The following is a 13,574-nucleotide window of genomic DNA, read 5'->3' as shown; positions in this document are numbered from 1 at the left end:
GTCACACCCACAGATGATGTGGACCAATTGCAGTAAGAAGGTGTTTAGCAGCCAGTAAAAAGTTGTTCTAAAAGTTTGCCCAGGCAAGCTGTTACGAACCACCAAAACAAATGCAAAAACACAGTCTTTTAGGCTAGATTTTGTTTTAAATGTCTACATAGCCATTTGTTCTTCGATTTCGTATGAAATATATTGGGGTCGTCTGGCTGCCCTTCTTCACACGTTATACAATATTGAAGGACCCCATGGCAGTCGCGGAACACTTCCTGTCAGACACCGGTTTGACCAGCCCCGGTCCTAAATAACCAGTACTTTCATCAAAATTTCTCCTTTTTTGTTCCAAGAAAGAAAGAAAATCATACAGGTTTGGAATGACATACAGTAAGGGTGAGTAAACAATTCATGGAATTTACTTTTACTGTTTCTCTCTTGCTTACCCAGGCAGAGTTAGACTGGTTCAGCTGATTCAGCATGACCACAGAGGTGCAGCCATAGTCAAACACCAGCCTCCAGAAGTCAGACGTCGTGCCAGGTAGCGGATGGGGTGTTACAATGAAAGCAGCAGGCCGATGGAAACTGTCCATCAGGGCAGCATTGATGTAGTTGTTGCTCTCGCCCTCTGTGGTCACTAGGAAGGCCAAGGCCCGGTCCGGTGGGAGAACATCCATGCTGCGGTTCTTCTCCCGGTTTCGTGGTAACAGGGCGATGCTGCACTCCTCAACGTCCAGATGGGGTGTCACAGAATTTAGTGTCTGGAAAAAGAGGGACTACATGAAACTGCTGTAAAAAAATATTGGTGCTTTAGACATCACTGACAGCTTTGTGCTCAATCAATTGACAATGGGTGGATGAGTCATTATTACACTAATGAAAAAGATTTAAACTGAAATCAAAAGTTTGAAGGGCTGGAAGAAGAGAGGTGAAAAAGATCAAATAAAGCCATGCAATAATTGTTTTTTGTAGAAACCCTACTAAAAAACATCTTAAACCAGCCTAAGCTGGTCAGGCTGCTCTGTTAGCTGGTTTTAAAAGAGTTTTGGGGTCATCAGGCTGGGAGACCAGTTGGCTGACCAACTAAACCAGCTTGGCCAGCTGGAACACCAGCTTAAACCAGCTAAAACCTGCAAACCATTTTAAGCTGTTTTGAGCTGTTTTTCAATCAGCAGGGAAAGGCAGGAAAGTTCTCAACCATAAAAAAATGAAAAAACTATCCAGCAAAGAAAGAAAAGTGAATGAAATAACATTAAAGGAAAGAGCAGCGGAAATATTAAAAGTTTTTTGCTGGCACATTGATGATCACCATGATTTCCATTCTGCATAAATAGCACTGTACATCTGGTGACCGCAGATGCCGAATAACTCTGACGGCAAGCTTTAAAAAGCATTTAATTGCACTCATACACACTGTTACTGCTATTGAGGCTAACCTCATACATAATAAATACAGTTCCTATGAGCTCAACAAAAATAGTTACAATTCAAACTGAGATGAGGTGTGCAATGTTCTCTTTATTAAAGTCTGTGTACTGTATTCCAGGAAAACCAAAAGGTAAAGAGATTTGCTGTTCTCTACTACAGCAAAAGGAACAAATAACCACAATTTAAGACAAAAGATGATGTCAAGGTAAATGTCAGAAATATAGGTGTACGGAAGGCATGGAAAATTTCCTCCATCAGCACCTGATAGCAATCGCACAATCTATACCCTGTAATCCAAATCTACCTTTCCCGCACTTCTATTTCCAAGCCTCAGCAATAAATCGTTTGTAATGTATGCATTATCATTCACCTGCAACGTAAAGTCAGAAAAATGCAAGACAGAGGTAAGTGCAGCAGAGCAAGGATAGTTTAGTCTCCCTTTGAAATGTAGCTTCCCTCAGAATCAATAAAAGTATTTTCAGCGACATGTGTGGAGTGGTCCATCTTTTATTTAATAACCTTCACCGGACTTTTTACTCCCTCAGGAGCTGTGGTAAAGTGAAACATGGCTGAGTACAGATCAGAAAGTGAGTACCGCTCCCAATGGACAACCAATGCAAGCTATTACTTATATTATTATACTTTTACCTTTACACTTACACTATCATCTTTATTATTTATTTTTGCCATCTACAGTAGTGAATCAAAAAGAACTGATTAAAGTTCAGTAATCAATACTCTACTAGTGGTGAGTTTTCATCTATGATGCCCGTAGGCATACAGTATATATGCGTGGCACCTTCAACAAAACAAATAAACGTGTGTGAAATGAATGATTCTGAGAAGTTTGGAAAGAGTTTCTAATATTTTTTGGTTTATTATTGCTCTTTTTTTATTTTTCCCGTTAACGTGCGTATATGTGTATTAATTTTGGTGTCATTATGCACACCAGAGTGAACAACACTTGCGCCTCTGTGGGTCGCATGCCAAAATTCAGCAGATGTTTATGTCCAGGAGATGGTGACTACATCTGTCTTTTTTAAAAGAGACAGCTGGTTGCGAGCAGTATTTACAGCACTGCTTATGTTCCCCTGCCACTCATGGTGCATCTGATGATGTCATCATGCTTAAATCGGCAAAAACACATGGGCAAGTTATTGTACTTCCTGAACAAGTGTGGACCCAAATACAAGTTGCTTTCTCACGCATGTGAACCATGCCATAGTTCCATTGCAACCGAGCACTGACAACTTTGTTCAGGTACTGTACTCTCGAGTTCAGTACCATGGTCTGCTTCCCGTTCCGCAAAACAGCTTTCATATAACCAATTTTTTATCTGAACCATGCTCTATTTCCAACTAAACTGCCAGTGTGAAAGCCCTCTTATTCAACATTATTGATCATTAATCTATGGAAAGAGTTTCTGTCGCACTGTGCGCAGCTCAGTGTCTTGTTTGACTGTCAAGTTGTTTTGCTCCATTGAGCATATTTAGCATTGAATTATAGCATTGTTTGACTTTGTTTGATCTCTTTGCTTAGACTCCATTTCAAAGCAATGTCACAACTAATATCATCTCTGTCATGAAAACTGCATTTTTGTAGAGAAAAAGTGAGAGGTTGTCTGTCTATTATGAAAATTCACAGAAGTTCTGTTTTTCCCTCTCTCATAAACTACTTCTTTTAACGTCACCAAAAGATTTGACTTTATAGGAATTTGTTCATCTGAAAATAACATGACTTTATTAGAGTTTATTATCATCAACTACCCATATGCTCCTAAATAGGGAATGATTATCATCAATATTTTTGTCAGTTTTCCCAGAAAAGAAAGACTGTTACTTTGTTTATCTGTCAATTTTAGCAGTACACTCGCTAAAACTACCTGAAAAATAAAAGACATGGACTAAAAGCCACAAAACTTCTAGGGTCTTTAAATGAAGGAAAGGTAGAGACCTGGAACTCTTCTCGAAGCTGTGAGGAGTTACTCTGAGAATCCACTCGCAGCATATCTTTGTAGGCGAGGGCAAACTCGTTAACCGGGATAGCCGTCTCCCCACACAGGCATGCCTCCAGAATGGCATCATGAATAAATATGTACTGCTCCTACAGAGAAAGAGAAAAAAGGTGGGGATGTGGAGTGAAAGAAAGAGTGTCAGCGATAAAGCAGAGATATGCACAAAGATAGAAAATAGCAGCTCAGAACAGGAATGAGTAGAATAAAAAAGCAAGAGGGGGAGAGAGAGAAAGCATATGAGATAGAATGGCAGAATTTGTTTAACCTCTCTGTTCCATTGTAAAAATTATAATCAATCACATGTTTCAAAGTGCACTGTGTGAGCAAGTACACATTGCTCTAAATACACAAACACTTGTGGGATGGATTTATTTAAAGCATCTAGTAAATAATTACTAATATAATAAACAGTGAAATGACTGTGGGATTTACATAATAAAGTTCGGATATGCAAATATCGGAACATCTAAGCGAAAGCACATACCACTGCAGATGCGGACAGATGCAATTATTTGCATGCGTTCACACCTATCAACACACTTTTCACCGGATTTCAAGGCTAAACATCCTGATTATTCAAAACGACACTTACTGAGCTTATGTCTATGCAAATGCAAAAGGAGTAATTTGCTAGGCATGCTGCCATATTTGGGTACAGTGAATCATGGGTAAATGTGTGTGTGTACCTCTGTCTGGATCATGTTGATGCGGCGTGAGCAGAGGGTCTTTACGCAGTTGTAGATGTCCACAACTCCTTCACACTCCGCCATGTCCAGCATCACATCCAGCACGATATAGCAGCCGGTTCGGCCCGCACCCACACTGACGATGAAAAGCGATAGAGAGAGAGAGAAAATGAGACAACATGGCCAGTATAGTCCAATTTCTGAACGAATGACTCTTATTAGCAGGATGTTTTGAATCTAAAGCACGAAACATACAACGTGCAAAGTGTAGCCTGATTCACAAAGAAATGACTCTTATGAGTCACTATTTTTAATCTACAAAGCAAAACATATAGTGCTGCTACCTCTTAAACGAATGACTCTTATCAGCCACAACTTTTAGTAAATAACTTACTGAAACACAAGTCATTTATTTCTGATGTCCGATTCAAAATGAACCAAGAATTGTGTATGTGTTATGTGTAAAGTTAAATATGAGTAATAACTGGATGCTTGTTGACATGACAATGTGTCATTAAAAATAATTCCATTCATTTCATTTCCATTTTGAAATAATAATAAAAAATAAAAAAACAGATAATGAAAAACAGTTTTTTTTCTGCAAAAATAAAAAACAAACATACACAAATTGATTCATTTAAAAAAAAAAAAAAAAGTAGAATTCTAGCCTTTTTGTGTTTTTATTTTATTTCTCATTCTCCCTTGTCAAAGCTAAAACTGAAGAGAAGAAAAATGAAAATATAAAAATAACTCCTATTTTTAATTTACTTAACGCTTCTCATCAAAACTTACAAAAGTCAACAGCAGGGGGAGTATAGGGTTCATGTACGGTCCGTGTGAGTTTTGTCCATTTCTTTTCCTTTTTGGAAAGGAATAACGAGAAAGGAAAAGACGGCTCGATTTCTCCTTTTTGTTTGTTGTTTAAAAATTGGTTTATGGCTTGAATATTTCATTGGCATATGTGGGCGGCACTGAAATGACCCTTTCATCTGATTGGTCAAACCGCCTCGTCTTCTATATGGCCTTAATTCTGTCAGGAAGAATAAGAGTCGGTATGGCTCTGCCAATGTGTTTACACTTTAATAAAGTAATGTCGCAAACCACCACTCACTGTTAACTACGCATGCCATTTGAAGCCGAAATGTGTCGCTGGGCACATTATAATTGCTGTTGCAACTTGCGAAGCGTTGCCTGTTTGAAGCATGAGAGATCGCAAGCCCAGACTATATGCTGACATGGAGTTTGCCGTATTATTTAGTATTTTTATTTTTAATAACATTGTATGATTTTGTAGTAGGTCCTACCTGTGTTTCCACATCACATTGATAAATGCAGTGAAGATAGTTCCATCACTTTGGATAAAAGTGTAAACTAAATAATGTTTGGGTATTAGCCTACTATAAGAGTGACAAGTGGAGTGGATGTAAAAATCTAATAAACATTACCATGATAACATTTCCCACTCATCTTGAGTGAATGTTTAATGAGCTCACTAGGTGTTTGTTTGTGTGTTTGTTTGTTCTTGGCAGTATATGTGCAGTAGGGCCTATGGCAAAAACCAAAACTTGTACATGGTCCACCCCCCTTTGAAAAAAATAGTTAAAATAAAGTGTTTTTGTTTTGTTTTTGCCAATTCCTGCAGTCACAGTTGTTTAGTAAGTAAGGTTCAAGAAGGGTACGTACAATATAAAAAGTTGTTCAGTAAAGACATCTTAAAGGGTTCTGAAAAATCAAGTTTTGGTTGCATGCATCGTTGTAAGATTAAAATAAAAGTTGTTGTACATTACATTTTCTATTGTTTTTACTGACCTACACTGCCTGCAAACACCCAGCTGTGCGAATTTATTTATATATTTAACAAGGTTAACATAAGCTCTTCACATTAATTGAATGTGATTTATCAATACCTAGTACATCTTAAAATATAGAGATCATGACAAATGAAGAAACTGCCAAACCAGTCACTTTAGAATGCATTTATAGTTCTAGATAATCCAAACCAAAGCTGTGCTGGACAAACATTAAATACATTAAGCAGTGGGAATAACCAATACCTTGAAAGAATTGAACAAGCCATGTCATGCAATTAAGTATCTAACAAAATTAATAGAAATAAATAAATAAAAACGTGCTGCCTTTTTACTAATTTACAGGGTTAAGAGGATCGGTTTTAAATTGGATTCCACAGATGACAGAATACAATCTGTGAAATTTAATTTGTAATGTGTTTGGTTAGATTACTCAAGGCAGTGTTATCGAATTACTTTGGATTATATCTTTAACACTGTTTTTAAATTGAATTACTGCAGAAACTCTCCTCAGATCGCAATTCATATTGCTATTTTTTAGTTGATATAATTTCTAATTCAAAGTAAACTCTTTAGGTATCAACATTTTTTATAACCAACTATTTACATTGGATTATAGTCCAACTGTAATAGTACAGTTCCTATTCATATTACGTATTTGAATTTAAGGCCTATTCTGTTACTCCCAAACCCTTCTAATTTTTGTCAGGTATTAAGTTTATGTTCACTGATTTAATTATTCGTTTTTATTAATTAATTGTTAGTATTTTTTTATTATTTCTTTCCGAATGCAGTGGTGTCAGTTCATGCCTTAGAACACAAAATATGCAAAGCACTCTTTGAGCAATCTTTGGTTTGCAGAAATAATGTTGCACACACACACACACACACACACACACACACACACACACACACACACACACACACACAAGTTGGTGCGGCTATCCTTATGAGGACTCTCCATAGACATAATGATTTTTATACTTTACAAACTATAGATTATATGCCCCTAACCCTAACCCTAAACCTAACCATCACAAAAAACCTTCTGCATTTTCAAAAAAACATCATTTAGTATGTTTTTTTTTTTTAAGTGATTTAAATTATGGGGACACTAGAAATGTCCTCATAAACCACATTTATAGCAAAATACCCTTGTAATTACTAGTTTGTAACCTAAAATAATGTCCTTGTAAACCACCAAAACCCACACACCCTCCCACACACAAACACGTAGTGAGCTCATTAAACGTTCACTCAAGATGAGTGGAGAATGTTACAGACACGTTATCATGGTAATGTTTATTAGATTTTTACATCCACTCCACTTGTTGCTCTTACAGTAGGCAAATACCCAAACATTATTTAGTTTACATTTTTATCCAAAGTGATGGAACTATCTTCATTGCATTTAACAATGTGATGTGGAAGCACAGGTAGGGCCTACTACAAAATCATACAATGTTATTAAATATAAAAATAATAAATAATATGGCAAACTCCGTGTTAGCATATAGTCTGGGATTGCGATCTCTCACGCGTCAAACAGGCAACGCTTCGTAAGTCGCAACAGCAATTATAATGTGCCCAGCGACACATTTCGGCTTCAAATGGCATGCGTAGTTAACAGTGAGTGGTGGTTCGCAACATTACTTTATTAAAGTGTAAACACACTGGCAGAGCCGTACCGACTTTTATTCTGCCTGACAGAATGAAGGCAATATAGAAGACAAGGCAGTTTGACCAATCAGATGAAAGGGGCGTTTCAGTGCCGCCCACATGTGCAAATGAAATATTCTTTTTTTATTTATTTTTTTATTTAATTTTTTTAATTGTATTTATTTATCACGTTATACATTTGCACATATACAGTGAAATTCTTTTTTTTTCACATATCCCAGCTAAGCTGGGGTCAGAGTGCAGGGTCAGCCATGATACAGCACCCCTGGAGCAGATAGGGTCAAGGGCCTTGCTCAAGGGCCCAACAGTGGCATCTTGGCAGTGCTGGGGCTTGAACCCCCGAACTTCTGATCAGTAACCCAGAGCCTTAACCGCTGAGCCACCACTGCCCTGGTCTGGTGTTCTATTCAAGCCATAAACCAATTTTCAAACAATAAACAAAAAAGGAGAAATCGAGCCGTCTTTTCCTTTCTCGTTATTCCTTTCCAAATAGGAAATTAAATGGTCAAAACGTACACGGACCGTGTACCTTCTTGGTCCATGTACTTTTGCGTCCAATCTTTTTTACTTTTTAATCCTAAAAATTAATAAAGAGAAAGGGTAAAATGGCTTAATTTTTGTTTTCTTTCATTGTTTAAAAAATTCATTTACAGCTTGAAAATTTGATATGCACATGTAAGCGGCACTGAAATGGCCCTTTTATCTGATTGGTCAACCCGCCCCGTCTTCTGTACTGCCTTAATCCTATCAAACAGAATTAGAGTTGGGATTGCTCTGCAAATGTGTCTAAATTTTCATTACATATTGCCCGACCCTAGAGTTGCAGCAGTATACCAGTTTCACGGTATACCACGGTATGAAAATTGACGGTTATCATACCATGTACATTTGCTTATCTACGGTATTGAGAAAAAAATGCAACCGGTTGGAGAATCTCATTTCCTCCTCGTCTGCCTTTCAGACTCATCAACTTGTGCCACACACACACATGCAGCGGAGAAAATGTCAGAGAGAAGCGAAGCGAGGGGGTCTGACATAAGTGAGTGTGTGTGTGAGTTAAAGCAGTCTTTCTCTGGTGGGTCGCAGGTCTATTCGGACTGGGTCGTGGACAGCAGGGAAAGAACAATGCCATGGTTCTCCCATTGAAGATATTTCGGCGACTGCCCAAGTGATAGCCTATTTAGGACTGCTGAGGCAGGTTTAATGATAATCTTGCAATCAGCTAAAGGCTTCTCATCTGCACTTTCGCACGAGTGTAACGGAACCAGCTCGCGATCATGATCTGCTCTTCTCTCTGGCGCGCGCGTGCAACAACCGGGCTTCCCTCGATATTGCAGACCTCAAAACTGATGTGACCAATTTCAATTCTAGTGAGACTTTTCTAGTTTAAAGCGTTACAGAGGATGTCGAACCTCTCAAACAGTAGGCAGCCTTGACATGCCAAACAGCACTGAGGAGGAAAAGAGCAACACTGTGCTATGCGTTATTTTCTTTGCATTATACATCATCACCTTTACAAAATTGTTTCATGATTTTACATGATTAAAATTAAGTGTTATATTTTGACTAAATGTTATAGTTTCATATGAAATAATCTAAAGGTAGAATCTGTTAGACCTCATTTTATATCAACAGTGGCAGTTGTAGTTAAAGTTTCAAGATGTGTTTCAGCTAGTATAAGTTTTTTCATAAATACAATTTTTATTATTATTATTACTATTATTTAAGACTAGCTACACTAACCTAACCATGGTAATGAGGAGCCTTTCCTCCTGTGTAATATGTATGTTCTGTTTGAATTATGTTTGAAATTAGAAACAAACAGGATAATAATGGGCTCATATAAGTAAATATGCTCTTCAATTTTTAAAAGGGGGAGAGAAATCTTCCTGTTGCTTTTGTTGTTGACGTCAACAACAAAAATAATGTCACCTGATGCATGTCCTTGTACTTGAAAACCATGAACAAAACTATGCAACATAAAAGGAAATGCGATCCAGGATACATTAAATACAGGTTACGTTTTTACTATGGTGGGTCGCCACTTGATTTCCAATGTAAAATCTGGGTCCTGAAGCAAAACCAGTTGAGAACCACTGAGTTAAAGGTATAGACAGGAGCAGTCTGGCTGCGCTGTCGTGCACCTACAGTATATGTTAATTGTTAATGTTCATAGGACATTACTTTAAAAGCTCACACAGCTGATGTTAGTTTTCATTTAGTAGTTAATTTAACATGCTATGCTAACATGTAAACTAACATGCTATTTTTTTTTATCATGTTTACAATTCGGTTTATTATTTTAATTCTGTTAGCTTTCTTATTTATTCTATTTATTTTCAAAAGGGAGACTTTTTTTTCACATACTTCAATTAAAAAAAATGGTTTCAAGTTTCAATTATAATAAAGCGTTTATTCAACCAAAAAAAAAAAAAAAAAACCCTTCTGTTTTTACTCCTTTATGGTTCATTGTAACTGATAATAATAATTGTGTAATCGCGTATACCGTGATACCATGAAACCGTGATATTTCTGAGACGGTTATTGTACCGTGAAAATCTCATACCGTTGCAACCCTACCCGACCCGAACCACCACTGACTGTAAACTATGCTTGCTATATGTATTAGAAACTTGTTGCTTGGCACATCATGGTGTTGTTGCCTCTTAATGGGCGATGTGTGTGAGATCGCAAGCCATATCACTTGGCAATATGCTGACTGGGAGTTGGTCTATTATATATTATTTTTATTTTTAATAACAATGTATGATTTAGCAGTACCTGCGTATTCATGTCCCACTGATAAATGTAATTAAAAAAAAGTTCTGTTGCTTTGAATAAAAGCGAATGCTAAATTAATGTTTAGGCATCATGAACATGGATTGGAGTGGACATAAAATTTTAATGGCTAAGATTCGGACACAAGGCATCCCGACTGGTCTGTCAGGACGTGGGACACGGCATATAAAATCAGGACTGTCCCTGTTATTGGGACGTCTGTTCACCCTATCTCCGTAAGTGCAATGTTAATTTCTGCAAGCTGTAAATTGTTGATAGATTGTGCTGCTCATGTAATTGCCTCAGCCTGAATGAACATTTAGTAAATATATTATTAAATGTCAAAAATAAATTAACTTGTGTTAACTCATATTAACTCGTGGGGCTTTTATACAAAGTGACGCAACTTTTTTAAATTACATTTATCCATGGGATGCGGCACTACAGTCACTACAAAATCATACAATGTTATTAAAAATACAAATAATAAATAATAGACCAACTCCCAGTCAGCATATGGCCAAGTGATGTGGCTTGCGATATCTCACGCGTCATCCATTAGAGGCAACACCTCGCAACAACACCATGATGTGCCAAGCAGCAAGATTCTAATACATATGGCATGCATAGCTTACAGTTAGTGGTGGTTCGAGACGATATTTAATGAAAATTTAGAAATATTAGCAGAGCGATCCCAACTCTAACTCTAGCTGAAGGCAGTAGGATATAGAAGATGGGGCAAGTTGACCAATCAGATGAAAGGGCGTTTCAGTGCCGCTCACATGTGTGTATCAAATATTCAAGGCATAAATACATTTTTTTAAACTCTGAAGGAAAACAAAAATTGAGCCTTTCCCCCCAATCTCGTTTATTCCTTTTTAAATAGAAAATGAAATGGTCAACAGGAAATGAGTTTGTATCTGCTTATTTTATTTATCAGTGTTAAAACCAATAAAGAAAAAAAAAAACTTTTTTAGTTTTTCATTTTTGGGTTAAAAAAGAAAAAGGAATGGACGCAAAAGTACACGGACCCTTCTGGTCATTCGATTTTCATTTTAGAAAGAGAAACAAATAAATGAAAAACAAATTGTTTTCTGATTATATTTCAATACAATATTTAATATAATTATAGTAATAACATCTGGTAACACACCATAGTTTCTATAGTTAGTGTTAGTACAGTAACTGTGAGGTAAATTTCTAAAAGGATCCTGAATGTGCCTGTGCATGGCACAATGTTTTCCTGTTCACGTCACTGCACGTCACAGTTTAGAACACATTTTGTTGCAATTAGTGGTATTTTATTAAAAAAATTATTAGTTTGTGTAAAGACCTTTTGCAAGAATCTGTTCTGTTCAAATATGAAATGGTCATTTTGTAACATGCTGTTAAAGGCATTTAATTGCATTTATTATTTCCAAATATTTATTTCTCAAAGGAACTAAAAGCATCTTTAATGGATCCATTAAGAAAGAGTCTTTACAAGGAATCAGAACCAAATCTTACCGTAACCGCAAGTTATATCTTATAAGATAGTTTGAAATTGCTTGAAAAATCTTTTGGTCACTATATAATTCCCTGTTCCCATTTGTGATATTATATATTTTTGATGATTATTACTGTATTATTCTAAAATGTGGAAAATAGTAATAATAAAGAAATGAGTTGGTGGTATTGGAATAAAGTACTTTTTTGTAAGAGAACACAGTTTAAAATGTTTAATGTAAAGTGTATTATACTGTAAGGGAAGTTCCCCTAATGTGTGCTGGTGGTGTATAATACAACCAACACATGTGGCTTGTGACATACACAGTGCATTTCAAATGGGTGTTAGGTTGAATAAGGAGCTCTATACCTGCAGTGAACCACCACAGGTCCAGCATCAGGTGGCGTGGAAGTTTTGACCCGGCGAATGAAGGCTAGCAGACCTGTGGCGTGGTATGGGACTCCGTGTTCAGGCCATGAAGTAAAGTGAAACTGGCACACTTCGTGCTTGGCAGAGTACCCCCTCTGAAAGACAAACACAATTCAGCTTTTCAACACAAATCAATTTCTTACAGTTTTAGGTATCAAATTAATGTTATTGAATACAACATGTAAAACTGGACCCTGTGCACAGACAGAATGAAAACAGATATTAAGTCATATTGCCAACCAGATCCTGTTTTTAGTTGTATTTTTGCCATTTTGTGACTTTTATTTATATGTACAATGAGAGATAGGACAAGACATGTTGACTGATGTTGTGGACTGAGAGCAAGAAAACATTTTTTTTGGGCCAATGAAGTTCATGGTTGTACCAATTAATTTCAATATTTGGGACATAATAATGACATTTACATTTTGTACAACTAACAATTTTGCAAAAATGTCCAATGTAAAATCTGGGTACAGAAGCAAAACCCATTGAAAACTAATGGATTATAGGATAAAAGCAAAAACTGGAGAACAGAATCATGAGAGTTTTTTCCTCATGGCCAAAGACAACAAGAGCGACTTAACTCTGATATTAGCAAAAACGACAATACAAAAAAACTCTATTAAGAGCCTCATGTTCAGCTCAGGGGAGGTGTCTGTTTACTCAATTTATTCCAAAAAAATTTTTAAACTAAGCTGATAAGCGTAAGGAGAGTTTAACAGCAAAAATGAAACTGTCAGCCGCATCCCATTGCTTGCTTTTTATATACACAGGAGGAACGCTTCAGTGGCAAGCCTGCCTGATGGTGACTATGAGAAGCCTATCCCTCAGTCTTATACACACACGTGAACACACACACACACACACACACACACACATATCAATCCACTCCCAGCCCGTTTTTGATTGACAGGGCTGCGGCAAACACAAAACTCACATTAAAGGCTGTCGATAGAGCTGCGCCTCCACAAGCCAGAAAAGAGGAGGATTAGTGGGAGCTAATTTCAGTAAACGCACCCACATTCAGTCCTTGCGTTGTGCCATTGTATCAGAGAGTAGAAGAGAGAGCAAGAATTAGAGAGAAAAAGATAATGAAAGAGAGAAAGATATATATATATATATATATATATATATATATATATACACACACACACACACGCACACACGCACACACACACTGGCGGCCAAAAGTTTGGAATAATTTACAGATTTTGCTGTTTCGAAAGGAAATTGGTACTTTAGTTCACCAAAGTGGCATTCAACTGATCACA

The 13,574-nt window shown here is 36.9% G+C and overlaps 1 protein-coding gene across 11 annotated transcripts in view; it reads right to left on the bottom strand.

Annotated features, from left to right (window-relative positions):
- Positions 1 to 13,574, bottom strand: part of LOC127453603 (receptor-type tyrosine-protein phosphatase U-like) — a 374,740-nt gene that overhangs the window by 24,725 nt on the left and 336,441 nt on the right. For all 11 annotated transcript variants that reach the window (XM_051720082.1, XM_051720086.1, XM_051720087.1 and 8 more), the window contains 4 exons: positions 12,241 to 12,395; positions 4,120 to 4,255; positions 3,373 to 3,522; positions 438 to 752 (listed from right to left, as the gene is read on the bottom strand). In XM_051720082.1, coding sequence (XP_051576042.1) covers positions 438 to 752; positions 3,373 to 3,522; positions 4,120 to 4,255; positions 12,241 to 12,395 — 756 coding nt within the window. The remainder of the gene's footprint in view (positions 1 to 437; positions 753 to 3,372; positions 3,523 to 4,119; positions 4,256 to 12,240; positions 12,396 to 13,574) is intronic.

Source organism: Myxocyprinus asiaticus, chromosome 16, assembly GCF_019703515.2.
Source record: "Myxocyprinus asiaticus isolate MX2 ecotype Aquarium Trade chromosome 16, UBuf_Myxa_2, whole genome shotgun sequence".
NCBI lineage: Eukaryota > Metazoa > Chordata > Actinopteri > Cypriniformes > Catostomidae > Myxocyprinus > Myxocyprinus asiaticus.
This window is presented reverse-complemented; position numbering and strand designations above follow the sequence as displayed.